This window comes from Lissotriton vulgaris, chromosome 7 (assembly GCF_964263255.1).
Source record: "Lissotriton vulgaris chromosome 7, aLisVul1.2, whole genome shotgun sequence".
Taxonomy (NCBI): Eukaryota; Metazoa; Chordata; class Amphibia; order Caudata; family Salamandridae; genus Lissotriton; species Lissotriton vulgaris.
The window spans coordinates 501,517,073-501,542,124 of record NC_141695.1 but is presented as its reverse complement, the minus strand read 5'-3'; the positions used below and the strand labels follow the sequence as shown (position 1 = coordinate 501,542,124).

Sequence of the window (25,052 nt, the reverse complement as noted above, 5' to 3'; positions counted from 1 at the left end):
AAGGAGAAACTTTGGACCTCATTATCTCCAAGGAACAGACCATCACCTTGGATTCCATTACCCCATGTGACTGGTCCGACCACGAATGCATCCTCTTTTATATATCAACAGGGATATGTCGAAGAGGTTGGCTCAACCAACAAAATTAAAGATATGGAAAAGGTACCTCAGATCAATAGACTCCGGTGAAATAGCGGCCCACTGTAATTTGGCCCTCACCTCCCTAGAGGACCTGGTTGAGGTTCAGTCACTCGCAGACTCCTACAATTTGACCATCTCCAACATCATGGATGACATTGCTCCAATACAACAACAAAAAATGCCTCAATTAAAATATCCAAACCCTGGTATAATGACAACTTAAACACTAAACGCCGCAACCTTAGAGCACTCGAACGTTCCTGCCGATCCAATCTTTCCTCGGAACAACTAAAACTCCTTAGAGAGGCTAGGAGCCTCTACAACAAACAAATCAAGAGCGCAAAGTCTGACTACTTCAGACACCAACAGGACCAAGCAACAAATCGCCCCAAGAAACTCTTAGAGTTGGTCAAACAGCAGTCTGTAGTAGATCCCAACCACTGACTCTGGTGGCACCCCTCTCTCTTGCGACCAACTTGCTGCTTTCTTCACAAAGAAAGTAAGACTCATCTCCATTTACCTCGCCACTAAGAAGGCTCTATTGCTTTCCTCCAGGGACATACCATCCCATGACCTCCCAGGAAATCGCACATCTACCACCTTTACTCCATTTAGTGAAAAAGACATATACAAGATCCTTCTGAATATCAACCCATCCAACCACTTCAGTGATCAGTTAACTCCAGCCATCTTAAAAAAAAAAAAAAATCAAGAATGTACTCATCCCGACCTGGACAAGGATTGTAAACGCATCGCTTTCACAAGGTACGATCCTGGACAGCCTTAAAGCAGCTCAAGTATCACCTATACTGAAAAAAACCTAACGCTGACAAAGCAGATCTCAATAACTTCCGGCCTATCTCCAACCTCCCCACCCAGGCGAAAGTCACAGAAAAATGCGTACAATCCCAACTCTGGGCGCATATAGAGAATTTCGAACTTCTTGACCAACATCAATCAGGCTTTCGGAAGGGTCACAGCACTGAGTTGGCGCTCACTCACGTCATGGATGACCTGTTAAAAATGCTTGACCAAAATGAATCCTGCCTCCTGATCCTCCTTAACCTTTCTTCTGCATTTGACACGGTTAATCAGGTCAACCTCCTCGCCACTGTGAAAAATAGGATTAGTTTTTCTGGTCAGGTGCTACAATGGTTCTCGTATTTCCTCCACCACAGATCTCAAAGGATCAAGGCAAACCACTCTCTCTCCCAGCCCTCTCCAGTTCTTATGGGGGTCCCACAAGATTCCACCTTATCACCGATTCTATTCAATCTGTTCCTGGAACCTTTAGCTAACTCTTTAAACTCTTCAAACACTATCTTCCATATGTATGTGGACGATATGCAACTCTATTTGAAAATCTCTTCCCCCGAAAACATTATCTCTCTCAACTCGACCCTAACATCTACTCAAAATTGGTTAACTGAGAACCATCTTCTGCTCAACACCTCCAAAACGGAATTCCTGGTCATCTCCCCACCGAACCACACCCCCAAGCTTGACCTCTGGTTGAATCCCCTCACTGCCTTCAACTGCACGATTCTCATCATAGACTCAGCCAAATCACTTGGAGTCACCTTGAACAAGCCCCTGAATATGAAAAATCACATCAGTAAGGTATGCAAGGGTGCAAACCACTTGATGGGGACACTCAAATATCAAACCATTCCTTCCACAAAACGAATTCAAGCAGGTGGTGCAAACGCTTATCCTGCCTAGGCTGGATTACGGCAGCGTGACCCTTTGTGGCCTTCCCAAATACTCCCTGGCTCCACTAAGAGCATCACTGAACAAATCGGCTAGACTGGTTACAGGCACTAAGCGAAACAAGCACTTTTCCCCAGTTCTAAAATCTCCCAAATGGTTATCGTATGAACCACGTATTCAGTTAAAGATTGTCGTTCTGACTCACAAAGCCCTTCACTTCAATACTCCCAAGTACCTGGCGCAAAAACCGGAGCTCTCTTGTGGTGTAAGAGCCTTCAAGAAGTGCCAAGACTTTCCTCTTGAAACAACTCATCTTTAGGAAAAAGAGAACTTGTCACAGAGTGTTTTCCAGCACTGCCCCAGAGCTATGGAACTCTATTGCACCGGAAGTACGCCGAATCTCTTAAACGGCAGCATTCAAATTGGAAGCCAAAAAATTCTTCCTGAATAAATCCTTAGCCTAAGTGTGCTAGGCGCACCTGCTCGAAGACAATCGCTCCTACTTTCATAGGACAATCATTTGTTATGGCAAATGTCCCTGAATATGCCATCATTCCTGTTTTTTATTTACTCCAACCGGTTGTCGATTTTGCATTTATGTCCTTCCTCCCATCCTATTATAAAGTGCTCCGATATCCCTCGGGATCTTGTTCGCGCTATATAAAACGTTATAAATAAATAAAATGTATGCTACCCTTTATCACTTATGAGAACTCCTACCTTATTCTTTATAAATGAAATAACAGCTTGATATAACAGGTTCATGTATTGAAAATGTTGCATAGCAATGCTACTGCTTGGCTATCTATACATCTTATTCTACTAAAATCCACATTAAAGGTACATTTGTATTACAAAATTACAAGCATGGCAGCATAAGTAATAACTAGATCTCACTGGAAGATTAACCAATATCAGGGTTAAACTACGTGGCCATCTAAGTAAACTTGTAATGACACGAACCTTTGCCACTCACGTTTCGGCCTCAGTTGATACTTAAGAAGACATTCGCCTCGGACACTAGGCACACTTAGGGATACATTTTCTTCCTGAAAATGTTAAGAAAGAGCTACATTCAAACTCAACCCTTAATGTGGCTATAGAGTGACCATGCCTGACAGACCAACTTACCTACCTTTTTCTGGTTTCTACTTAGCGGAGGGAAAATTTCTGGGTGAATTAAATTCAACTGGGTTTGAATTTTGTCACTACGGAGGTTATGTACTGTGGAAGAATTTTCATTAAGAATCAGGTGTTCCGTTGTTGGTCCAAACCTTGAAAAAGAAATTAGAAATACATGTTTACAGCAAATTAACTACACATGCACCTTACTGTCCTTACAATAGTTCCAATAACAATACCTGCTTCTTTACTTTCACAAATGTACTTCCAAACTATGCAAGACTCATGTAACTAGGATCTCTTTGCACTCACACTTGCTTGCCATAAATCTTAATCTTTAAAGGCTGTGAATAGCCATTGCTGCACCAACCCAAAATAAATTACATTTCCAGAACTAGAAAACAGATGTTGGGATAGCGCTGTATGATCTGGCTTTAACCTCTTGTGCAGTGTCCTGTGAGCCAAACAGTAGAGTACCCAAACCGCTCACATCATTACTAGTCACAAGAGATTCCAGGTTTGAGAGCTAGAGCAAAAGATCTGGGGAGTCTTCAAAACTGCGCAACTAAAATTCAATCACTGACAGAGTATGTATCTAAAGTCTATCGCAATGAAAACTAGTAATGTTTGAGCTACCAACTAAGGAACAATATTTTCCATACATCTAGAGTTGAACGATTTGTCTCCACTTCTGCCACAAAATGCTGAATCTCCAAACTTTCCTTGAACAATTCATACCCACATGTTATGGAGAGCTAGATTGTGTATTCTAGATAAGGGGGCTTTTGGATAGCAGTTTTAGAATGCTACCCCAAAACTACTACAATACGGTTAGAAATGGGGGTCTCTAGTTGGCAATGGTTTGCACTTTTGTCTAAATAGGGGCCCTTGCTTCTAGTCAGGGTACGGGTGATACACTTAAATATAACCCCCGCTCACCACCTTTGTAGCTTGGCACGAGCCGATAGGCTTATCTCAGAGGCAGTGTGTAAAGCATTTGTGAACACACAGTAATACAGTAAAAATACTACAAATTGACACCACACCAAATTCGAAAAATAAGGAATCTTTATCTAAACCAAAACAAGGCCAAACGACAAAAATCCACAATACAGTTATCTAAATATCCACAAAAATAGATACATTTATGTTAAGTCTCTAGCAACAAATAACTCCACCTGGAGTTATCACGACGTCATGACAGATAGAAATCCCAAAGTACGGCGTAGCCCGGGGGGTGCGCTGCGTCGGGTGCGGAGTCAAACCGAAGCGCAAAGAATAGTAACTTCGAAATGATGGACATAAAGACATCGCACGGCTCGGGCAGGGGATGCTTCGTCGGTGTCGAGCGACGTCTGTTCCTTACGTCCCCAGAGGAGGTGAAGCCTCTGTTACTTACTGCAGCGCAGGGGAGGTGAGATGTCCATTCCTTACCCACACGTTTTGTCCAGGCTAAAACTTTCAGCGTGGCGTTCTGATCATACCACTGTTTCATCTCCTCCTGGCTGGCTTCCAGATTCGCCTGAGCGAGTTGTCTGAAGCGCTTAGTCTTGTTTCTGAAGGCCAGCATGTAGCTATATACATCCTGGGGAGGTTTACTGGGAGCTTTCTCCCAGTCTTCTTTCACTAGACTCCAGGTCCTCTTACAGGATGGCCGTACAGCAGCTCAAAGGGACTGAACAATAAGGAGCTCTGGAACACCCTCTGTGAGCAAACAAAAGGCACGGTAATAGGATGTCCCATTTACGCCTCATGGGTTCACCAAGACCCATAATCATGCCCTTGGGGGTGGTAAGGAGTGGTGAACTTGTATGAAACATCGCACTCCTGCCACAGGGAATTCATATACTTGGATATGAAGTTGGTACCCCGGTCGGACATCACCTCTCTGGGGAAGCCCACACAGGAGAAAATCCCCATCAACGCACGACTCACCACGGGGGCAGTCACAGTCCAGCGAGGGATGGCTTCTGGGTATCGGGTGGCATGGTCCACCAAGACCAGGATGAACCTGTTGCCCATGGCTGTCTTGGGATCCAGAGGCCCCACAATGTCAAAACCCACCCTCTCAATGGGGTGCGGACCACTGGGAAAGGTTGGAGAGAAGCCTTGCACTTCCTCCCACTCTTACCACTTGCCTGGCAAGTCTGGCATATTTCTTCCACATTTGGGGGCAGTAAAAGTGGGTGACAAGCCTTTCAAAGGTCTTGTCTTGCCCCCAAATGTCCTGCCAAAGGCACATCATAAGCCAGACCCATTAGCAAGGCTCTGAAGCACTGGGGTACCACCAGCACATGTCTCAGCAACCTTAGGTTCCCTATACAGGAGACCAGTCTTGCAGAATTATCCAATGTGATCCAGACTGATGATCTGCTGCCTGGTTCGCAGCCTGCTGCCGCAAACCAACAAGAGAAGGGCACTTATGCTCCTCGCAGAATTGTTCCCTGAAGGGGCCTCCTTCCTGCTGCCAATGGGTCAGCTCAGGCAGGTCCCCCAGTTCAGCCACTTGATCCCCTGTAGGCTCCAGGGCATCCCCCTCAACGTCTGCCTCCTCCTGGACCGTGGAAACTTCGGGGCTGGTTTCTCACGCCCCCTGCTTCTTCTCTTTCCGGCAGGCACCTAGACCACTCCTTCAGGCTCCAGGTCCTCTTGAATGCCTTTAACGGCTGCCATAAACGAAGAGGTCACACACGCCCACACAGGCAGACCCAACATCTCTAAATGAGACCTCCGCCCAAGGTGAACTCCCCAAATCATTGCCTAGCAGACAGTCAACAGGCATGGCTGGCCTCACAGCTACTTGCAAGGTGCCAGAGACCCCCCTCCACCTCTCAAAGGGAACCTGTACCTTGGCTGAGTGTTGGAAAGTGGGTTATTGATAGGGGCAAATGTAGGTCTGCCACTAGCAATAAGGCCAATAACACATGTTAGGACTCAGCATAGGTCTTAAAAAATTATTCCTATGCTCAACACTGGGTAACATGGCTGCAAGCAGACAGGCTTAACTTCAAGACAGGTATGTAAAGCATTTACAAACACCATTTCAGTAAATAATTAAGACACAACACATAATAAAAATCCAACACCAATTCATAAAAATAGGAAATATTTGTATCCTTACAATGACACCAAAACAACAAAAATCCAATGTAGGGAACCAGAGATAAGAATTTTCAAAGATTTAATAAAATATAGCACTTAGAAGATTATAGCACCATATTGTGATACCTGCTCAAGATAGACCACTGAGCACCAACGAGCAGGCAGTAGCTGGGCTATTTATAAAGTGCTACAGCGCAGTGTCAGCCTTTGCCCCAAATGGGTGGAATCCATTGAAGGGCATGTCCCAAGATTGGCCTGGACATCCCCTGAAAAGCAAGTAGAGCGCATCCAGGCGTGACTGCAGAGCAACCATGGAGCCAATGGCCATAGCCAAATAGTTTGTGTTATCCAGCTCACAGCAAATAGTAAATTTAGCTGCATCCTGGCCATCCATTGTGGTATGCGATAAGATTGCTCGGGCCACCTTTGGGACCATCAGCAGAACCTGGGCATCTGAGTCCCAATAGGGTGCTGGTGCAGCGACCCAGTAGGCAAGTGGTGTTGACAGGAACACAATGCCAAGTTGGTGGAAGAAAATACCTTCTTCCCAAAGGTGGCTAGCTGTTTCCATTTCCTATCAGGGAGCAGTAGGGAATGTATCTGAATTCAATTTGACTGTAAATGCTTGCACCACCAGATCTCTGGTAGGATGCTGCCTCAAAGTACAGGTCCTCAAGGGCAGCGCAAGGATGACAGGCAATTTGCCAGCTCATCTACAGTCTAAGCAGGGCTTGGCCCGGGTCACTAAAAGAACATTCATCAAAGGCCTCATTAAAGGGCAAGGGGGGTTCAGTTCTGATTTGTCCTGGCTGAAGAAATTCAGTGATTATGTTAATTTTGACTTGCTAGACGGTCAGTTGCAAGTTCAACGTTTTCACTGTCCTCTACATGACCATAGCAATGGATGCGGTTTTCTTTGTTGCCAGTCCGGAGAGACTGTCGGTGTCTGGTGAGTAATCCAGGTCACTAGCATCTTTATACCTCATACCTGTTGTTGTCTTGAGGTCGTTGTGCGGGAAGGGGGACAGATCATCCTCAAAATACCCCTTGTTGGAGTCATCCCCAAACAGACCATGAATTAGTCTTGGTCAGTCATAGGGCAAAGGGATGGTATCTGAATAAGAGGGATGACCCATAATACAGGGCAGAAGAGTGTCAAGTACGGCTCCAACTGAGGCTGGAGCGGCACCGTTTGAGTCGGACAGAACCAGAACAGGGAAGCCGTTCGTATCCAGTGAAAAGGGAATCATAGTAGATGGATCGTTCTACAGTTAATATCTCAGGGTTGGAATGAGGTTCAGGATAGGAGTCCGTGTGGATCTGGAAATGTATCCACGCTGGCAGGGAGTTCCCACTGACAGCAACACAAATAGGGTAACTCTTGGTTCTTGGGGACCACTGGCGCACCAGAAAGAGCTGGGGTTGTGCCAAAGATGTGACATCACATCCTAAAGCTCCTGGATATGGGCAGGAGTAACCCTAGCCTAGGAAATTCAGGCTGGCGCGAGTGTTAGATTTGGTGCCAGCCCTGCGGATTGGCTGCACAAGCGGGACAGTGAGGCACAAGAATATCTCCATGACTATGCGACCAGCGAAATGGAGGAGCGCGATAAAGTCGAGCTGCGCTTCGACCACTACAAGACTTGGTCTTAAATGACAAACTGCCACAGGAATAACTGTGGGGACGAACTCAGTATTGTGAGGATTGGTCACAGACATCTGCTTATGACAATCTCCACAAGGCTTAAACCATGTGGGCTCAAATGGGACATTTTCCTTTCACACTGATTGAACAAACTTTGAATAGTTTGGTCTAAAGACCAAGGTAGTTCTGGGTCCGTGTCTGTTGGTGCAGAAAGAAAGGAGCTGATGTCAGCTTGCATGAGTGACACCTACACGGACTGTCGCAAATCACACCTGGTGTGGAGGAGGCTGACGCAGAGCCATCTGTGCCATATATTAGCTCGCAGAGGTACTGCTCATAAATGTTTCCAGAGTCAGTCTGATGTCTGGGGAATATCCTAAGGTGAAGAATCAGCACTTAGAAGTCTCTGCCAGAAATAAAAATTAGCAAAAGCAATTCCAGGCACAGAGGTAATATGTTTTGCCAATGAACCCGCTCTTTAAAACATTTTATTTTTAAATACATGAAAATGAAAAGGCCAGATTTTTGTAACGCACACAGTGCTGAAAACAAATTCAAGCAGGTTTTAGTTGAAATGCTAAACAAACCTACCTTTCCATCCACTGCTGGTACTTAACACTGCGAAGAATGAACTCAGGAGTCATATGAATAACTAAGGATACTGGGTTTTCAGACTTTTCATCTTGATACCTGCAATATTAAAATCTGTGTTTATTTTATGGCATGCTACAAATGCTGAACATTTTGTTTTAAGTGCAAATTAATCATTCTTCAGGAGAAAAGCTTTGAAGAACCAAGTGAATGAGAGGGCGGGTTAAAATATTGGTAAAGAAGATCTAAGGCCGATTTGGCAAACATGATTAGGACATAGGTGATACTATTCATACTGTATACAACACTATATGTGCCTCATTAGACAAAGAAAAGCCAGAGTAAAAACAAAGTGAAAAGATGTTACGGAAATAAAGTGAAGATTTTGAGGTGTGTTGCAACTTTTACTGAATGGCTTAGGGTAATTCAATATTAGCCGGCTTTTTCCCCCTTTTAATGCCTTTGCATAGGGATCTGCCATCACAGAACTGCTTGGAAGAAGTTGCTCATACTTCTGCAAAAAGGTACCTTCCTTCCTTCAGTGTTGGAGCCACTTTCTTCAAAGGGTCCGTAAGGTTATTTGGACGAGCTGTTGTTGGGAAAACAGTCAGACGGGGAAGCCTACTCCAAGAAACTCTAGACTGAAAATAGGTCAGTGAAACTAGAGTAACATCTGCATAGAGGGGACAAAGTACGGTATAACCACACCTGAAAATGATCAAAACATGTTCTGATAGAACTGCTTTTACCCTGCTGAATCTATGAGTCGGTATCAATATCCATTTAGAAGCAGAGACAGTTTCCAACTGCCTATCACTGAACCAACAGCGACATGTGCCCTTCAAACAAGCATTTACAATGCAATGGTTTCGCCTTTGGAAAAGTTAGAGCTATTGGCATTGTAAATGACAAAATTGGTATTTATGTGTTGGTTTTGAAAACAGATAAATAAATGGCATTGTCATTTACATTGCCATTAGCTTAATCTCTCGCAAATGTGAGACCTATTGTACCCTAAGGACGAGCTCAGCAGACAGCAATTACTACCACACACACACACCCAGAGCCACACACACACACACACACACACCCAGAGCCACACACACACACACCCAGAGCCAGCCACACACACACGAGCGCGGTGGCAGAAGCAGTAGGAGCCGAGGTGGCGGCTGGCAGCTCATGGGGTGAATGGCACACTATAAAATGAGAGTGCTGCGTTGTAGTACTTGCAAATGTTTGTGGAAATCACCTGAGAACCCCGCTCATATCCAGTTCTGTTCCAGAGCAGCTTGAAGGAGTGTTTTGCAGTAATATGATATTGATACCAACTCTGGTGGCTTTCAATTTAATGTTACCTGCACTATGCCAGTTGTTCAGTCATGTGATGTTCCAGGTGTTTGCCACTCCAACAATTATCAATCCATCGGGAATCTCAGGCTGAAAGAATCCTCACTACACTGATCCCCCGGCCTACACCCTCCTTTTACAATCCTTCAAACATTATGCACTCTTATTCCAACTATATTTTGGAGCATATCCTCATACTCGGAGCCACCATCTTTAAGACTAAAACATCTGGCTCACCGCAAGTTCTCTCTTGACTAACTTTCCTAATAAGAACTCCCTTCTCGTGGGTTTTATCCTCCCAGAATACAACTTCAGAACAACTTTGAAAACAAGCACTCCTCTCAATGTTGACACCGGGCTGGACGGCTAGCAAAAAACACACAACACTATATTAAATACTGACTAGTTTGCAGGACCATGCTAGGGCCATAGCCCTATAAAGCAAATATTCTGTTGCACTCAGACGCCGAATTTGTGTGTGTGTGTGTGTGTGTGGCATCTCAACTCTCTGAGTAGCCCCTGGCTACTGTTTGGGTCCAGTTTTCAATCCTTCTGCACAGGCAATTAGGCACTCACTCCTTTAAGACTGCCCTAAAACACCCCATCTGTAAATAGAATACCATGGACAAAGCCAACAGGGAATGTTTTATCATGTTATTGTCTGCAAGATGCATTTGTGCATGCCTCCGTTTTTGTGCGTTAACACGAAGCCAAATGGCGTTGCCAATGCCTATTTATGCAGTAGACAGCTGGATTGTGTGGCCTTATGAGCATGTGTAGATGTAAACATATGTGCAAATCTGTGACTCACACCGTTCCCTGGGGAAGAGGCAAACCAATCACCCTGGATATGTAAGCCAACTAAAATCACATGCCAAGTTTAAGTCTAGAACAAGTGCCCTCTCAATAAAACGACGTTGGCCTAGGCAGCATCCTAGATGACATGATTGTAGACCTTCCAGAATATAACATAATAAAAACCTCCAGCTGTGAAAAAAAAACCAGATTGCTTTCTATATGCAATACACATCTAGAATAAAACATGTAAGACAAACCAGTATACTTTTGCAATAACATAGTTGCTCATGTCTTTCAATGGAAGCAGATCATATGAAACTGAAAGATACATCAAACAGCCAATACCAAAACGTGATAGAATTACTCCTCTTGGTAGAGCTAAAGACCACTGAGGTCAGCAGCTAGCTGTGCTGTCAAATTAGACGTAAACAATCATTAGCAAAACCAACCGCTCTCGCCCTTGACACTCATTGAATTTGTCAAGTTTTTGGCCTTTTTCTGCAGCAATCCCAATGATGAGCCTTATGTTTTTCTTTTTTTTTTACCAATGTGGACAAATGTTAACAACAAAAGCAAAACAAACAGGTGGGTTGAATAGAAGCCACACAGGGAGCGTGAGGGCAAACAACAAGGGGTGGGGGGCTGGTGTGAAGAAGCAACGGGCGCGAGTGAAGGAGTGGACGGATGGAGAGAAGTAACGTAAAGTGAGGGAATGGGCTGGAGAAGCAACAGGTTTAAGACTAGGGTACAACTGTTGGCAAGGAGAAGCAATCGGGGACAGAGCGAGACATGAGGACAAGCACAATATAGAGCGGCAGAAAGAAGCACATGGCCAACAGATTGCAGTGGAAAAGATATGCCCAACTCAGGCAGCTGTAACACGCATACACTCCCATGGAGTGCTCAACCCAAAAGCAACAAGAAACACGGACAGCGGGAGGGTGGCGGGTTAACGGGCACACGGACAGCGGGAGGGTGGCGGGTTAACGGGCACACGGACAGCGGGAGGGGGCGGGAAAGGCACGGACAGCGGGAGGGGGACGGGAAAAGCACGGACAGCGGGAGGGGGGGGCGGGAAAGGCACGGACAGCGGGAGGGGGGGGCGGGAAAGGCACGGACAGCGGGAGGGGGGGCGGGAAAGGCACGGACAGCGGGAGGGGGGGAGGGAAAGGCACTGACAGCGGGAGGGGGGGCGGGAAAAGCACGGACAGCGGGAGGGGGCGGGAAAGGCACGGACAGCGGGAGGGGCGGCGGGAAAAGCACGGACAGCAGGAAGGGACTCACCTGGACCTGGACTTCCTCCGGCGGCGGTCAGCCGCGGAATGACGAAAAGAAGCCCCGCCCACCGCCGCACTGACGTCCTAAAAGGGGCCTGATGGGAAAAATTCTCAGGAACGCCCACGAGTCGCCTCACAGAATGACTGACGCCTCTGTTTTCCAATGGCTAGCCTCCATTTATGGAGCTAGCCAATGGGAAACAGAGGCGGGACAAACACCATACTGCAAAACAAAAGATTTCGCCTGCGCGAAACGCTGCTTGCGCAGCTTTCGACAGGCGAAACCTAAAAACTAGTTTCACTAGGCTAAAGCTGCTCAAACAGCTTTAACTGCATAACCACTTTTTTGAGCAACTGGTCCAAAAAGAGCTTTGTCGCAACACACTTCTGCCTTTGACATCTCCTCAACATTTGACCAGTATCCACTTAAACTCCAACCTGACTGATATAGATTCCTTTGGGCCAAAGATTCTGCAAACTTGAGCTAGATCTGCATATGGCTAATTGACTGGGTTCTTTCTATATCAAGTCCAACATAATCCGATCAAACCTTGAAAGGGTCATCTATTAGCTTCACCCATTGGTCTAGAATTTGAACGAAAAGACAATGCAAGTTAAAGGTTCAAACCCTGTACCAATAAAGATAGTATCTAGTACTGTGCTTGATCGTTTTTTCTCTCAAATACCCATTCTATATTCTTTGGATTATTCTTTATATTTTATGCTTTTGCTTTCTATGATTGAATACATTAAATAATGCAATTCATTCTCCGTTTTTGGCTTCCTCAATTTTCTTGCTTCCACTTATTTTTCGATACATTGTTTGTGCTAATTAAACTAAACCATGGGTATTTTATTAGAGACTGGCTTACTACATAGATACTAAAGATAAGCAAAGGATCGCTTAAATAAAACAGTTTAATTCTGTGGGATGGATTGTGGGGCATATCCCGAAATCACCATCAAGAAAGCAATGCCAGTAGAATTAGTGTGTAGTAGGCCTACTGACACCATGTACATGTCATTAATGAACCCATACCTCAACAAGCATTTACAATGCAACGGTCTCGCCTTTGGAAAAAGTTAGAGCTATTGGCATTGTAAATGACATTTTCATTTATGTGTTGGTTTTGAAAACAGATAAATAAATGGCATTGTCATTTACAATGCCAATAGCTTAATCTTTGCACCCACACACAGAGCCACACACACACACAAAGCCCTGGCCCATCCCCCATCCAAGCCTAGTGTATCTGCTCCCATACACTGGCGTAGCTAGGGTGGTGCAGTGGGGGCGGTCCGCCCCAGGCGGCACTATTTTCGGGGCGGCCGCCATGCGACACTGATGGCCCATGACGGCGACCTTTATTTGGGGACACTGACACAGTGTCCCCAAATAAATTATAAAGACCGCCGTCATGGGCCATCAGTGCTGCACTGCCGCCGCGTATGTGGGTCCCAGAGCCATCAGGTTTTAACACTGAATAGAGACTGTGCCTAACTGTATTGTACAATTTTAATTAAATGTTTTCCTACTAATAAATATGAGTACAAAGAGCAATTTATAGAGTTTTTGGATTATAAATATCTTTACATGTCTAGTTACAAGTGGTTTATGTTTATCTGCAAAGTGTCTAATTTTCAATAGCCAATTGAATAACACAGACAGGAACCCCCCCTTTTGTTTTTGTTTATTAAAACCCAGTCTTTTCTGGTTTTCTGGGAAACTCTTCTTTTGAGGGAGTGCAGGGAGATGCCGCCAGGTCTTTGAATTATTTCGATACTGAATCAGTTTGAGTAAAGAGTGCAGCCGCATTAGAAAACCTAGGAAGAAGAACAAAGGTTAGTAAGGCAGTGATGAGTTGTAGAGCTGAGTGGTTGAAGGGGAGATGGATGAGAAAGAATGCTGAAAGCTGTGGTCGGTGGGCAATGCCAAGGCGCCCCATACTTGGGGATTTCTTGCATGTTATTACAGGTGGTGAGTGGGTGCAACCAAACATCTTCGGAGATGTGGGAAGTCTCCCGTCATTCATTTTCACACAGATATTTGGACCCATAAAAAAGAAAAGTAAATTCGACTTGACAAGACGGTTTCTCCTGACCACACGCGATATAAATATCAGAAACCAAAGGAGTTTGGCGAGAGAGCGTGGAACAAATGCATTATCTTACCTTGCATCCAGCTCGGATGTATGCAACAGCAGCCCTGTGACTCACGGGTGTCAGCATATATTACTGACATAGTTTATTGCCAGCCCAGGCCATGCGGTCCTTACCCACGCTGGATGCAACTTATTCAGCAGCAGGATTGCCAATGTTTGCAGAACTCCTCTGCAGTATCTCCACAATTTCTTTGAATGGAATAAATATATTGAGAAGTTGTTTGCAGTGCTCGTAAGTTTTAAATCAAACAACATCACATCGTTGTTCGGTCTGTCACACCCAACACCAGGGTTGATGAAGGCATATGGTAAATGATATGGGAAGCACAGCATTTAGAAGGGCTTCAATTATTAGATAGAGTTTTGATAACATGTCACCATCTAAGTTAGTACTTTTTTCGTGTCATGCTCTGCGGATATAAATAGGCAGCCCTCCATTGCCCCTCTGGCTAGGTTTGCTCTATATAAATGGTTCGAACCTACAGAGCAAGCAAAATACAGCATAGATATCTAGGCTATGTGTACCTCAGTCAGCCTCTTCTCCTGAGGCTTGCCCCCGCATCATGCCTCATTTTATTGGAATGTAATTACTTAGACTAGCCATGCAACTTACTTTCAGCCCCAGGTTAATAATAGCTGGTGGCGCTGCGCACAGTGCTGTAATCAACGAATTGATTTTTATTAAACTACTCAATATGAAATAAATAACATCATAATGCATAGCAAGGTTTAAGATTGCTATGTGTGACATTTTTAGAATTTCAGAGTAATTATGAGTGACATTTCTATGAGTGACACTTCTGCGCGAGCAAAATCAAGCAATGAAGATGAGGGAAACATAAATATTATAAATTACACCCATTTGAGCAACGAGAAACTATAAGAAGATCTTAAAACTGCTGGAAAGCACCAGAAATGGATGGGCACAAACATAGCTAGGGGTCACAACACAGTCTGGAAGGTACAGAATGTGGTGATGAGGAATAAGGTTAAAAATACATGGCAACGGGATGAAATAATGTAGTATGTCTTACGTTATGATGTAAAGCATGCCAAGAATGTCAGAACACAAAAGCAGTGTGTGATTTCTCTAAGTCACTAGGCCTTGTGTGAAATGAACTTCTATATATCAAAACCAAGCTGGAGGTTTTTGGCGCGAAAGAGCTAAGCTACACGGTTGTCTTCATTGGGGGCTCCGGAGCAAATACATCCTTTTTCCGCAGCCTCTCTTTGCCTCCCGCTATCGGCCATGGGCGGCAATCTGAGGGATAGCCCTGGGCCCAGAAGCTCTAGCTACGTCCCTGCTCCCATACATCGACATATACACTGGACAACACCTTAAAGGGAAATGTTGTGGCAAGAAGAAATATATGTGTTGAGTGGGTTTGATGGCTGCTTCAAAGAGGGAGACAAGGAAAACGAATTTGGTTAACATCTTTGGCAAATGAAGAGTTGCCATTTATTTCCTGGACTTCCAGGTTCGCTAAGCAACCCCTTTTCCCCCCGTAATGTTTGAGCACCCTCTAGTCCCTTTGCCTTGTACCCCACTCCCGCTCTCTCCCTTCCTCCCCCACTCCCAGCCCCCAGCTCTCCCCTCCCGGTCATGGCGGGGCGTTTGCTGACAATAGCCCGGCACCCGCCGCCCGCCGACGCTGACAATGTGCCCGGCGATAGGACAGGAAGAGAACCTGCAGGCGTGGATATTTTTAGGCTATCAAGCTTCCATACGCTTTTGGAATAAGCTTTGGACCCCAGAGGCTCAGAAGGGGTCAAGCCTCTGTGCTATGGAAATATCAAGAAGTGGACTAAAGAGGGGCTGCGCAAGTTAGAAATATTAGTGAAAATCGAGGCCTCACTGAAGGTGGAAAACATTAGAACGTTGGATGCATTCCACCTACCACACTATACTCAAGAGGTTTGACAGGAAATCTATAAAGACACACCTATTCCGCCTGACAGTTTGATAATCCGGTGCTCTACAAGAGATGTTCAGGGCATTTTTAAAGGTGGTGCATCCTGGACACGTCGTACAACTACATCTTGGTCTACTGAACCCTATATTGTATTGTAATTGACTTTATATAGCACTAACTACCCCTGACGAGGCGTTGAAGAGCTTTTTCAAGCGAGTAGAATGCTACTCCGGAACCCATATCACCAGGCCCGTAACGTTAATCCAGCTACATACCATCTTTACATGTGCCCCCACCACAAAGTACTCTGGGGCCACTGAAGGTGTTTTTTGGCACTTTAAAAAAAACTAAATAAACAAAGGATTGCTGTAAATTAACCAAGTAATGCACAACCATAACAAGAAGAAGAGAAACAGCAACACACACAATGGTCAGAGACGTACAGATGTCATGAAGGTTTACTGATCAATAAAAATTGAAATTCCGAATACATAAGAATCCAAACACACTCAATAAGCCAACTATGCCATGCCAACAAATGAGATATGGTGGTTTATATTAACACTTTGAAGTCCGACCCGTTCAGTAATACTTATTCTAAAGTACAACAACCTCTACATAAGGTTGAAACGGTGAAAAAGTATAAAGAAACACAAATAATAATAGTAGATTGATGAGTGAGATGAACACTGAAAAAACATTTTATTCATGACTTTGTGACTATCGAGGAGCAACACTAAAGAGGCCCAAGATTTTTAAGGAGGGCCAAATTATGAATAATAGATAAAGGGTACCAATACATCCCAGAGACCAATGACAAAATAAACATGACGTTGAATTACCTTTTGAAAGTGTAATTTTCACAAATGGGATCCACAAAGTCTTCATTAGGACAATCTACTACAATAAACGCTGGGCCAGGATCAGTTGGAGTGCAGACCTCTTCAGGAAATATCTATAACAGAATGTGAGACCAGTAAGACCCAATGGGATACGTCACAACAATCTTACAATAAACACTGGTGCCCCCATGGTGCCTTGCAGAGGCAAATAATTATGGGTTATGCTCCGGTGCTACCCAGGCATCCCATGATCATCAGCTTAAGATGTGAGGATATAAAGAAAAAGTGGATAGTGTAATTTATCTGAAATACAGAGAAAACGGTTCCCATGTATTTAATGTCAAAAATTCACATGGACTCCCTGCATAACTTAAGTCAAATTCATTCATTCATTCATTGTTCGTAGGTTTTGGACAACAGTTATTGGTGAAACAAAAAGGAGTGTCCTGACTTACCTCTTTCCCTTCATGAATTACACTTTTCCCACTTTTTAAAGCTGCAATAAATGGAGCAATTGCGGCGGTACCACTACAACAATCAACAAAAAGAGGATCAACACAAATGTTTTCATCCTTGGTCACCACATTTAAACAAAAGAAAATTCAAGCCATTGTACTTACACTGGCAACCCCAGCTCTTTAGCTTTAAGAACCAGAAAGTTTCCTTTTTTTGGGTGAAGCTGTAAATATAGAAAACTGTCAATTTCATCATCTTTACAGTAACAAGGAATAATCTGCTAATTTAAAAGTGACAATACTATTCATAGTACCTGCCGTATCCCGTAAATACATATTAAAACTTTTGTTTACATAAGCCCAAATATTTATTTGCTTAGCTTCATAAGATAAAAGCACATTTAACGTGGAAAATTGGTCAGCTTTCACATTTTTCAGTTTTGCACTACTGAAAGCTATATGGATGTATATTGCTATAAAGCTATATAGTTGTGAAACAAATATCAATGACTCAATAGTAGGCTATTGGGTCCATCATGTTTGTGAGAGGAGGCATTCTACGTTGAAGGGCTTGTATCAAAGAGACACCGGCTTTCAAGAGAACTAAATCTATGTTATTTGTTATGCTTATTTTGACTAGCAACAATTAATGAGCCTTTTGCTTACTATTTCATTATTCTGTTTTATCTGAAAAACAATGAAAGCATGCTATTACTATAGTCACAATTGTGCATTTTGCAATGTCAAACGTTTACAATTATTTACTGCTACATAAACACTGAAGCCAAAATAACTGTAAACGAATATATAATCAACTATTTTACCTTGCAAATGAACGCTATAACCAGAGAACTGCTGGCTCCTATTCTTTCCGAGGTCTCTAAAGTAAAATAAATCAAATTTAATTTAATAAATAATTTACAATACAGGCTGCTCTAAAATATAGCAAATGTAACAGAAAAATGACATGAAAGTCAAAGGCAGCAGTTAATGCACGAGCCTCTATACTTAATCGTAGTAATTAATGAGAGGCAGGGGGGTAAGGTAAGCTCCCTTGGAAAGACCTGAGTAAGCACAGACTAGCCGCAGAGGAGACTATTAGCAAACAATAATGTTAATATTGATAGATGTTTTTTTAAGCCAATTTTTAAGTTGATAGTAATTGGGGGTATGGCAGGAGGACTTGCCTGAACGCTGGTGGGTCTCAAAGCCACGAATTATCAGAACACGTTCAGAATCTTAGCCTACACAAGAGCAACAGGACTTTGCAGTCTGTCATGTAGCACTTACAGCCAAGAAGTCACCGACACCACATGCAGCTAATTTTCAGATTTTTTCATATTTCACTTTGCTGGTGAGGACCTGCCCGTACTCCGCAGAAAGGGCAGTAGGCAAATCAGGCCATTGAATTCTTATAGGACGTAGTGGACTTGCAAACTGCCCATATCATCTGACAGCAACACCACTGCTTGAATCTGTTAGCTGCCTTTGCTACAAGTTAGCTGTGATGGTCAGAATTTCAGAATTACTAATTTGTTAAACTTTCAGTCCTTTTGGCAGCTGAGAGTAATTACCTTAGGCTGGGTTTTAGGCCAGAAAGATCCAGGGGCCCAGTTCTTTAAGTCAGAAACAAATACCCAAAAAGAAGGAAGCTGTAATGTTAAAGGTAATTGTGTAATTCACTGTACCTTTTCACTGATGCATGGATTCTTTTGCTGGTAAACAGAGGGGGACATTTGCTGGGCACTAAAATAAACTATTGAAGAGTCTCACAGTATGTAGTGTGCTGTGGATAGTGGACGCTCATCACAGCAATGCACTCAACCACGTTCCCCAGGCATTTCAGGACCACGAAATCCAAAGTCAAACAGGCAGGGTCTGCACCCTACATTCTTCCTCCGCCACAGACAATTTACTGCACTGCATTGGCGCAGCCAATTAAATCACTCCCCTAGAAGTTTAAGGTCCAGGAATGTGAAAGTCAAGCCGTCAATGCTCGACATCCAGGGGTACTTGTGAACACCCCTAAATTCCTTAACACCCCTAAATGTGCCACTAGGGCCCAAATGCTCTGCTAGAGCAGCCAACATACCAATATATCGGAGGCTCTACATTCAAGTAGTCTAGATAAGGATGCCTTAAGCTTTTGAGTCTTTTTAGCATCCCAAGGAGCACTCTTTAAACCTTTACTCCGGTCCACTTGGCATCTAGGGAAATGAAGAGTGTACCTAGAATGGGTGTAGGTCTTGTTACAATTCGACTTGACATCTTGAGGTTCCGTGACAATTGTAAGTGGTGTTTTCGACTCACACGAATATGGTCGAGTCTAGTATCTATGAACCGCAAATGACGAGTTTAGCAAGTGTGCGCAGTTTCGCTGTGCTAACTTAAACCGTTCGTTTGTTATGTGGGTTTGTCATCTGTACCCACGGGTTCCATCTTAGATACGGCATCCATTTTGTCTCTTGCCCTCAAGTAGCCAGCGAACGGACGCTGTCCGCTTCGCGACCCTGGGACTCCCAAGATATTTGCGGAAGACACATGTTCTTTGAAAGTGTCTTTATGACGAGGGGGATGCTACTGTAAGGCAGATGGCGCCGCTCGAGGCTCATCTTGCCGCACGGGCTTATTGTCTCAGTTGTGCATCTCATTAGGCACGTCCCTTTGATGCCTGTATCTCGTGCTTCTCGACACTCCCCTTTTACACCCTTTCCGATCTCCCCACTGTTTCCGTCTTCCTCTGCACCTGTCTTCGTTCCTGTTTCGATCTACTTTACTGCTGATTGGAATTTGCTAATGGTGGGAAGATGGGTTTTTACAGTTGGGAACCGCCAAATGTTTCCGCACTTATGTTCCGGATCTTGTGTGTTTCAAAGTGATCTAAGCGACCCCTCTGAGAGCGACTTGTGGGAACCAGGTTGTAAACTATTGTGTATCATGTTATCCTATGGGTAGAAACTGTATAAAAGGAGCGATCCACAAATACAATTTGAAGCAGTCTCCCCGAACTACACTCGATGTACTTCTTGTGACTTCTGTGTTCCCTGCAGTAAATAAACCTTGACTCTTTGACGCCGAAGGAAGTGTCCCGTGTCTCTGTGATTTGTACGCCGGAGCAGGTTACCCACGAAGGTTTCAGGTGTTGTGCCCTGGCACCGCTGGGTCCAAAGAATCCAGTCCTTCAGTTGGCGCCCAACGTGGGGCTGCATCAGTGGTACCGGTCCAAGCCTGACGATCGTGAGGAACTTCGTGTGAAATCTCCGAGGGAAGGTGCACCCCGCTTCATCGATCCTGTTGTCGAAATAAGTGGCCCGAAGACTTTTCCCGCGAAGATTCCCGCCTCCTAACGGCTGCGACGGACTGCTACCCTGACTGTAGACCTGTTTTGGCGCCTGGCGTAGACCTTGGTATAGCGAGACGATTGACGGGCCTTCCTGAGGACGCCATTGATCTTTGAGTTAAGTATTTGTGGGTCGCTCCCAGAGTTCTTAGTTGTAAACACTTTAGCGAGTGTTTTTGTTGTAGACACTTTAGCGGGTGTCTTTGTTGTACACGCTGTGTGAGTGTTTTTGTCGGTGACACTTTGCTAGCGTACTTTGTTGTTGTTGTATTTGTTTGACGACTGCAGCCGCCAAAGACCGAGGGTTTTGTTCTTGCTGGGACTTGGTAAATCCCGTAACCCTTGAAGTTTGTGAAACTCGGCTAGTGTGCAAGATGCCTGGTCGCAGTACTTTGTTCAGTTGCTTTAGACCTTGTGGTGCGGATTCCCTGCTGGAGGACTCATGTCCGATACCTCCGGTTGGAACTCCTACTTATGACCTATATAGCAAACATGGGCTAGGCCCGATTGCTTTTAACGATTATTGGATCAAATATACAAAGAAAGACGGCGATCTTCGTTGGCCACCTCACGGTAGCTTCGAAGCGTCGATCTTAGATAATTTGGAAATAAAGTTGTTCGAACGTAAATCTAGGCCGGCCATGTTTGATGCCTTTCGGTTCTGGCGCAAAGAAGCCCGACAGAAAGAGATCAGACAAAATAAACGTAGTGAGCGAGATAATGTTGCTACTATTGTAAAGAAAGCTGAGCAGTTTCAGCGTGATAAGGAGGATAAGGATAAGGAAGTGTTTGAGAGATTACAGCGTATGTCCATAGACAAATGCTATCCTGTTTTGTCTACGGAGTCGGATAAGAAGGAAGAGGCAGTTGAGGATTCTTTAATGTCCTATCTTATGAAGTCGCCACCTCCGTACGTACAGGGTACCGCAGCTCCTGTGGTCCCTGCCGTACCTGTTCCACCAGTTCCTCAACCTGCACTTGCTCTTCCGACTGTTCCTGCTCCTTTGCCTCTTTCTATTCCTACTGCTCCTCCGCTTCCACATACTCCTGTTCCCGCTACTGCTCACGCTACTGCTCCTGTGTTGTTAACCCCTGTTGCTGCTAACGTCTCTACTCCTTCTCTTGTTAGTCCTGTGTCTTACTCTTCTCCCTCTACTCGTAATCGTGATTCTCCCCTTGCGACAAACTTCTTTCAGTCGCTCGGACCTGTTTTTGGGCCTGCAGGTTCTGATGGTCCACAGAGACGTAGCCAGCTTCCTGGTAATAGAGAACGTGTTGCGCTATACAATATGGCGATGGGTTGGATGATAAACCCTGTTAGAAATCCACCTCGTGTTGTCCTCGAAACGTTTGATCAATTCAACATACCTACTCAGAGATATGTGTTTGATGAAATGTGCAAGTTCTTACATGATCAGATAGCGGCTGTTGCGCCTGACGAGGTGCTGACCGCCCTGTCTAATCTTCGGCTTCAGTTCGCAACTGGACTGATAGTCGATACTAATGTCCGACGTGCTATTGAACGGTTGCTATCTCTTCGTCCTGCTCCTATTCCTCATGCATTGTTCGTTGAGGACATTGAACAACGAGATGGGTCTGGCCAATATCCTATGCGAGAAGTTCCGCCAGTTTGGGTACCCGCTGATAATACTAATGCTAATGCTCCAATACCAGCACATTTCCAGAGAGTGTGGATACACCTCCCTTGGAAACGATCGGAAGTGCTTCAGGTGAAACAAACTTTGCCTGATCCTCGCAAAAATCCTGCGGGGTATTACAAAGAATTATCGCAGCTCGTAGACGCTACGATAATGAATCTGGCCGATATCGACATGTTGTTTGGCAATGTCGTACCGCAACCGGTATGGGCCAAGATTCGTCACCAAGATCACGCGAATGAATTAGGTGGTGATTGGGCTGCCATTACAGCGGCAGACGCTGGACAAGTGGCTGCTACTAAACCAGATCAGTTGATTGAACTTCTTCCCCAGCGAATCATTACGTTAATGAAAACGCTTATGCCAGCTATGAGGGTAAATTGGGACAAGTTGTCAGCCTGTAAGCAGAAGAAAGATGAGAGTGTTTCAGACTTCTTTACGAGGTTCGAGGAAACATTCGTCGATCATAGTGGGCAGGATATGGGTACTGAGGGTGGACAAAGGCTGTTTGTGGATAAATTTGTATCGAACTTATTGCCCGACTTGTGCAATAAATTGAAAAATTCAGAAAGTTCATGGGCCGTTTCTACCTCAGCTCAGATTCTGGCTACGGCACAATATTACGAAAATAGAGAAAAAGAGGAAAATGACCGTGCCGATAAAAAGACGAAAGAGCTGAAAACTAAAGTGTTGTTACAACAAGCATATCCGCCGCGTTCTAATCAGAATGCGCCTCAGCAGAATAGATCGCAGTCGCAATCAAATCGATCGCAGCCGCGTAATGATTCATCTTTTCAGAGATCTTCGTTGGGGTACAACCAATGTGCTTATTGTAGACAGGAGGGACACATTAAATTTGATTGTCCTGCTTTAAATGACCGTAGTGGTGGTAATTCGTCTAGAGGAGGTCGTGGTGGTTCACAGCACGCATCACGTGGTAGAGGTCGTGGTGCTCAGAACGACTGTTCTGATAACTCGTCAAATTCTAATAATTGTTTCGACCAACGTGGATCATCGCAAGGACGATCTGCGCAGTACAATGTAGACGATTATTACGTCGATCAGGGAACTGACGATAGTAATTACTAGGACAGCCAAAGACAAGGAGAGGGAGTGGTATCAGTTCCGGTTGATCAGAGAGGGCCTTACGTCGCAGTTGCTACATCGGGCGTCGTTGAGCCTTTTCTGTTGGACACTGGTGCAGCGAAAAGTTCTATCATGCATTCGAAACTCCCTGGCGCACCTTTGTCTGGCTTAACAAATGTATCTGTTGGATTCTCTGGCGCCCCCGTTAGCAATCCAGTTTCGCGCCCTTTGCCCCTTAAAATTGGGCCTCGTGAGCTCGAAGCTCCGTTGATTTTAACCACTGGTTGTGGTGAAAATCTTTTGGGTCTGGATTTGCTTAAACGCTTGTATGCGACTTTGTATTGTTCTCCTGCGGGTATAAAGCTTACGTTAGGAGAGAGGGTAGTCTCTCCCATGTACTTGTCCCTCGATAAGCTTCCACCGGAATTGAGTTCTCTTCCTGCATCTTTGTGGGCGACGGGTCCAAACGACGTGGGCCTACTTGATATCTCCCCTTATGTTGTTCAGTTGAAATCGAATGTGCGATTGCCACGTATTCCCCAATATCGTATCTCCCTGGATGGTGAACGAGCTTTGTTAGCGATCATCTATGATTTGATCGAGAAAGATGTCATTGAAGAAACTCGGGGAAACGTGTGCAATAGTCCTGTACTGCCCATTCTTAAACGTACTGATCCTACCAAACCGCCTGTTTATCGTTTTGTTATTGATTTACGGGAGGTGAATAAAATTGTGGTTCCTCAATTCCCTGTTGTGCCTGACATTACGGCGCTACTGACTCTGATTCCAGCTACGGCTTCATGGTTTTCGGTGATTGATTTGAAAAATGCGTTTTTCAGCATCCCGATTGCCGAAGAAAGCAGGGACCTTTTCGGTTTCTCTCTTGGTGGACGTAGCTTCCGGTTCAAACGCGCTCCTCAGGGCTACTGTGAAAGTCCATCGATTTACAGTCAAGCTTTGAAGGGTCAACTAGATGCGTTTAGGTTGCCGGTTGGTGCGGCTTTAATTCAATACGTCGACGACTTATTGGTGGCTGCTGATACTCAGGACATTTGCAAAATTGCTACAGTGTCGTTGCTGCAACATCTCTGTGAGTTAAATCACAAGGTGTCACCTTCTAAACTCCAATATTGTTGTCAAGAAGTAACCTATCTAGGTCACTTATTGTCAAAGGAGGGAAGGAGATTGACCCCAGAGAGAATTGCAGCGATTGCGCGCATGGCTGTGCCACAAACCCAAAGAGATGTGCGTGCCTTTCTAGGTATCACATCGTACTGCAGGCAGTGGATTCCTAATTTTTCATTGCTAGCGAAACCATTGGTGGCTCTTACGTGCAAGGATGTTTCGACTCCTTTACCATGGACGGAAGAATGTCAGAAAGGTTTTTCTGAATTACGTGATTCATTGTGTTCGGCCCCTGTGTTAGGTACCCCTGATTACAGTAAACCGTTCACGTTATATGTTCACGAGAGGGAAGGTTGTGCTTTAAGCGTCTTAACGCAACCTTTTGGTGGTAAGCAACGTCCATGTGCATATTTTTCCTCGACCTTAGACCCAGTAGCTAGAGCATTGCCGAGTTGTTTGAGAGCAACTGCGGCAGCTGCGGTCTCCATCCGACAATCAGCAGGATTGGTCATGGATAATATGCTTACGGTGATGGTTCCGCATGCAGTCGATACTCTTTTGAACCGTACGAAAACTCAGCACTTGACGAGTGCGAGGTTATCTGGGTACGAATTGACGCTCTTGGCAAGCCACATTCAGATAAAACGTTGTAATGTCCTAAATCCGGCAACTTTGTTACCAATTAGTGCAGAGTCAGATGCAGTAACAGAACATGACTGTTACTTGCGTACAGAG

At 44.7% G+C, this 25,052-nt stretch overlaps 1 protein-coding gene across 2 annotated transcripts in view; it reads right to left on the bottom strand.

Moving 5' to 3' along the window:
• Positions 1-25,052, bottom strand: part of ELAC2 (elaC ribonuclease Z 2) — a 309,189-nt gene that overhangs the window by 163,360 nt on the left and 120,777 nt on the right. Inside the window, exons 8-14 of one of the 2 annotated variants that reach the window (XM_086930589.1) lie at positions 17,933-17,988; positions 17,274-17,332; positions 17,109-17,181; positions 16,654-16,766; positions 8,312-8,410; positions 2,987-3,125; positions 2,815-2,900 (exon numbers count right to left, since the gene is read on the bottom strand). In XM_086930589.1, coding sequence (XP_086786715.1) covers positions 2,815-2,900; positions 2,987-3,125; positions 8,312-8,410; positions 16,654-16,766; positions 17,109-17,181; positions 17,274-17,332; positions 17,933-17,988 — 625 coding nt within the window. The remainder of the gene's footprint in view (positions 1-2,814; positions 2,901-2,986; positions 3,126-8,311; positions 8,411-16,653; positions 16,767-17,108; positions 17,182-17,273; positions 17,333-17,932; positions 17,989-25,052) is intronic. The other variant, XM_086930588.1, reaches the window with a different exon arrangement.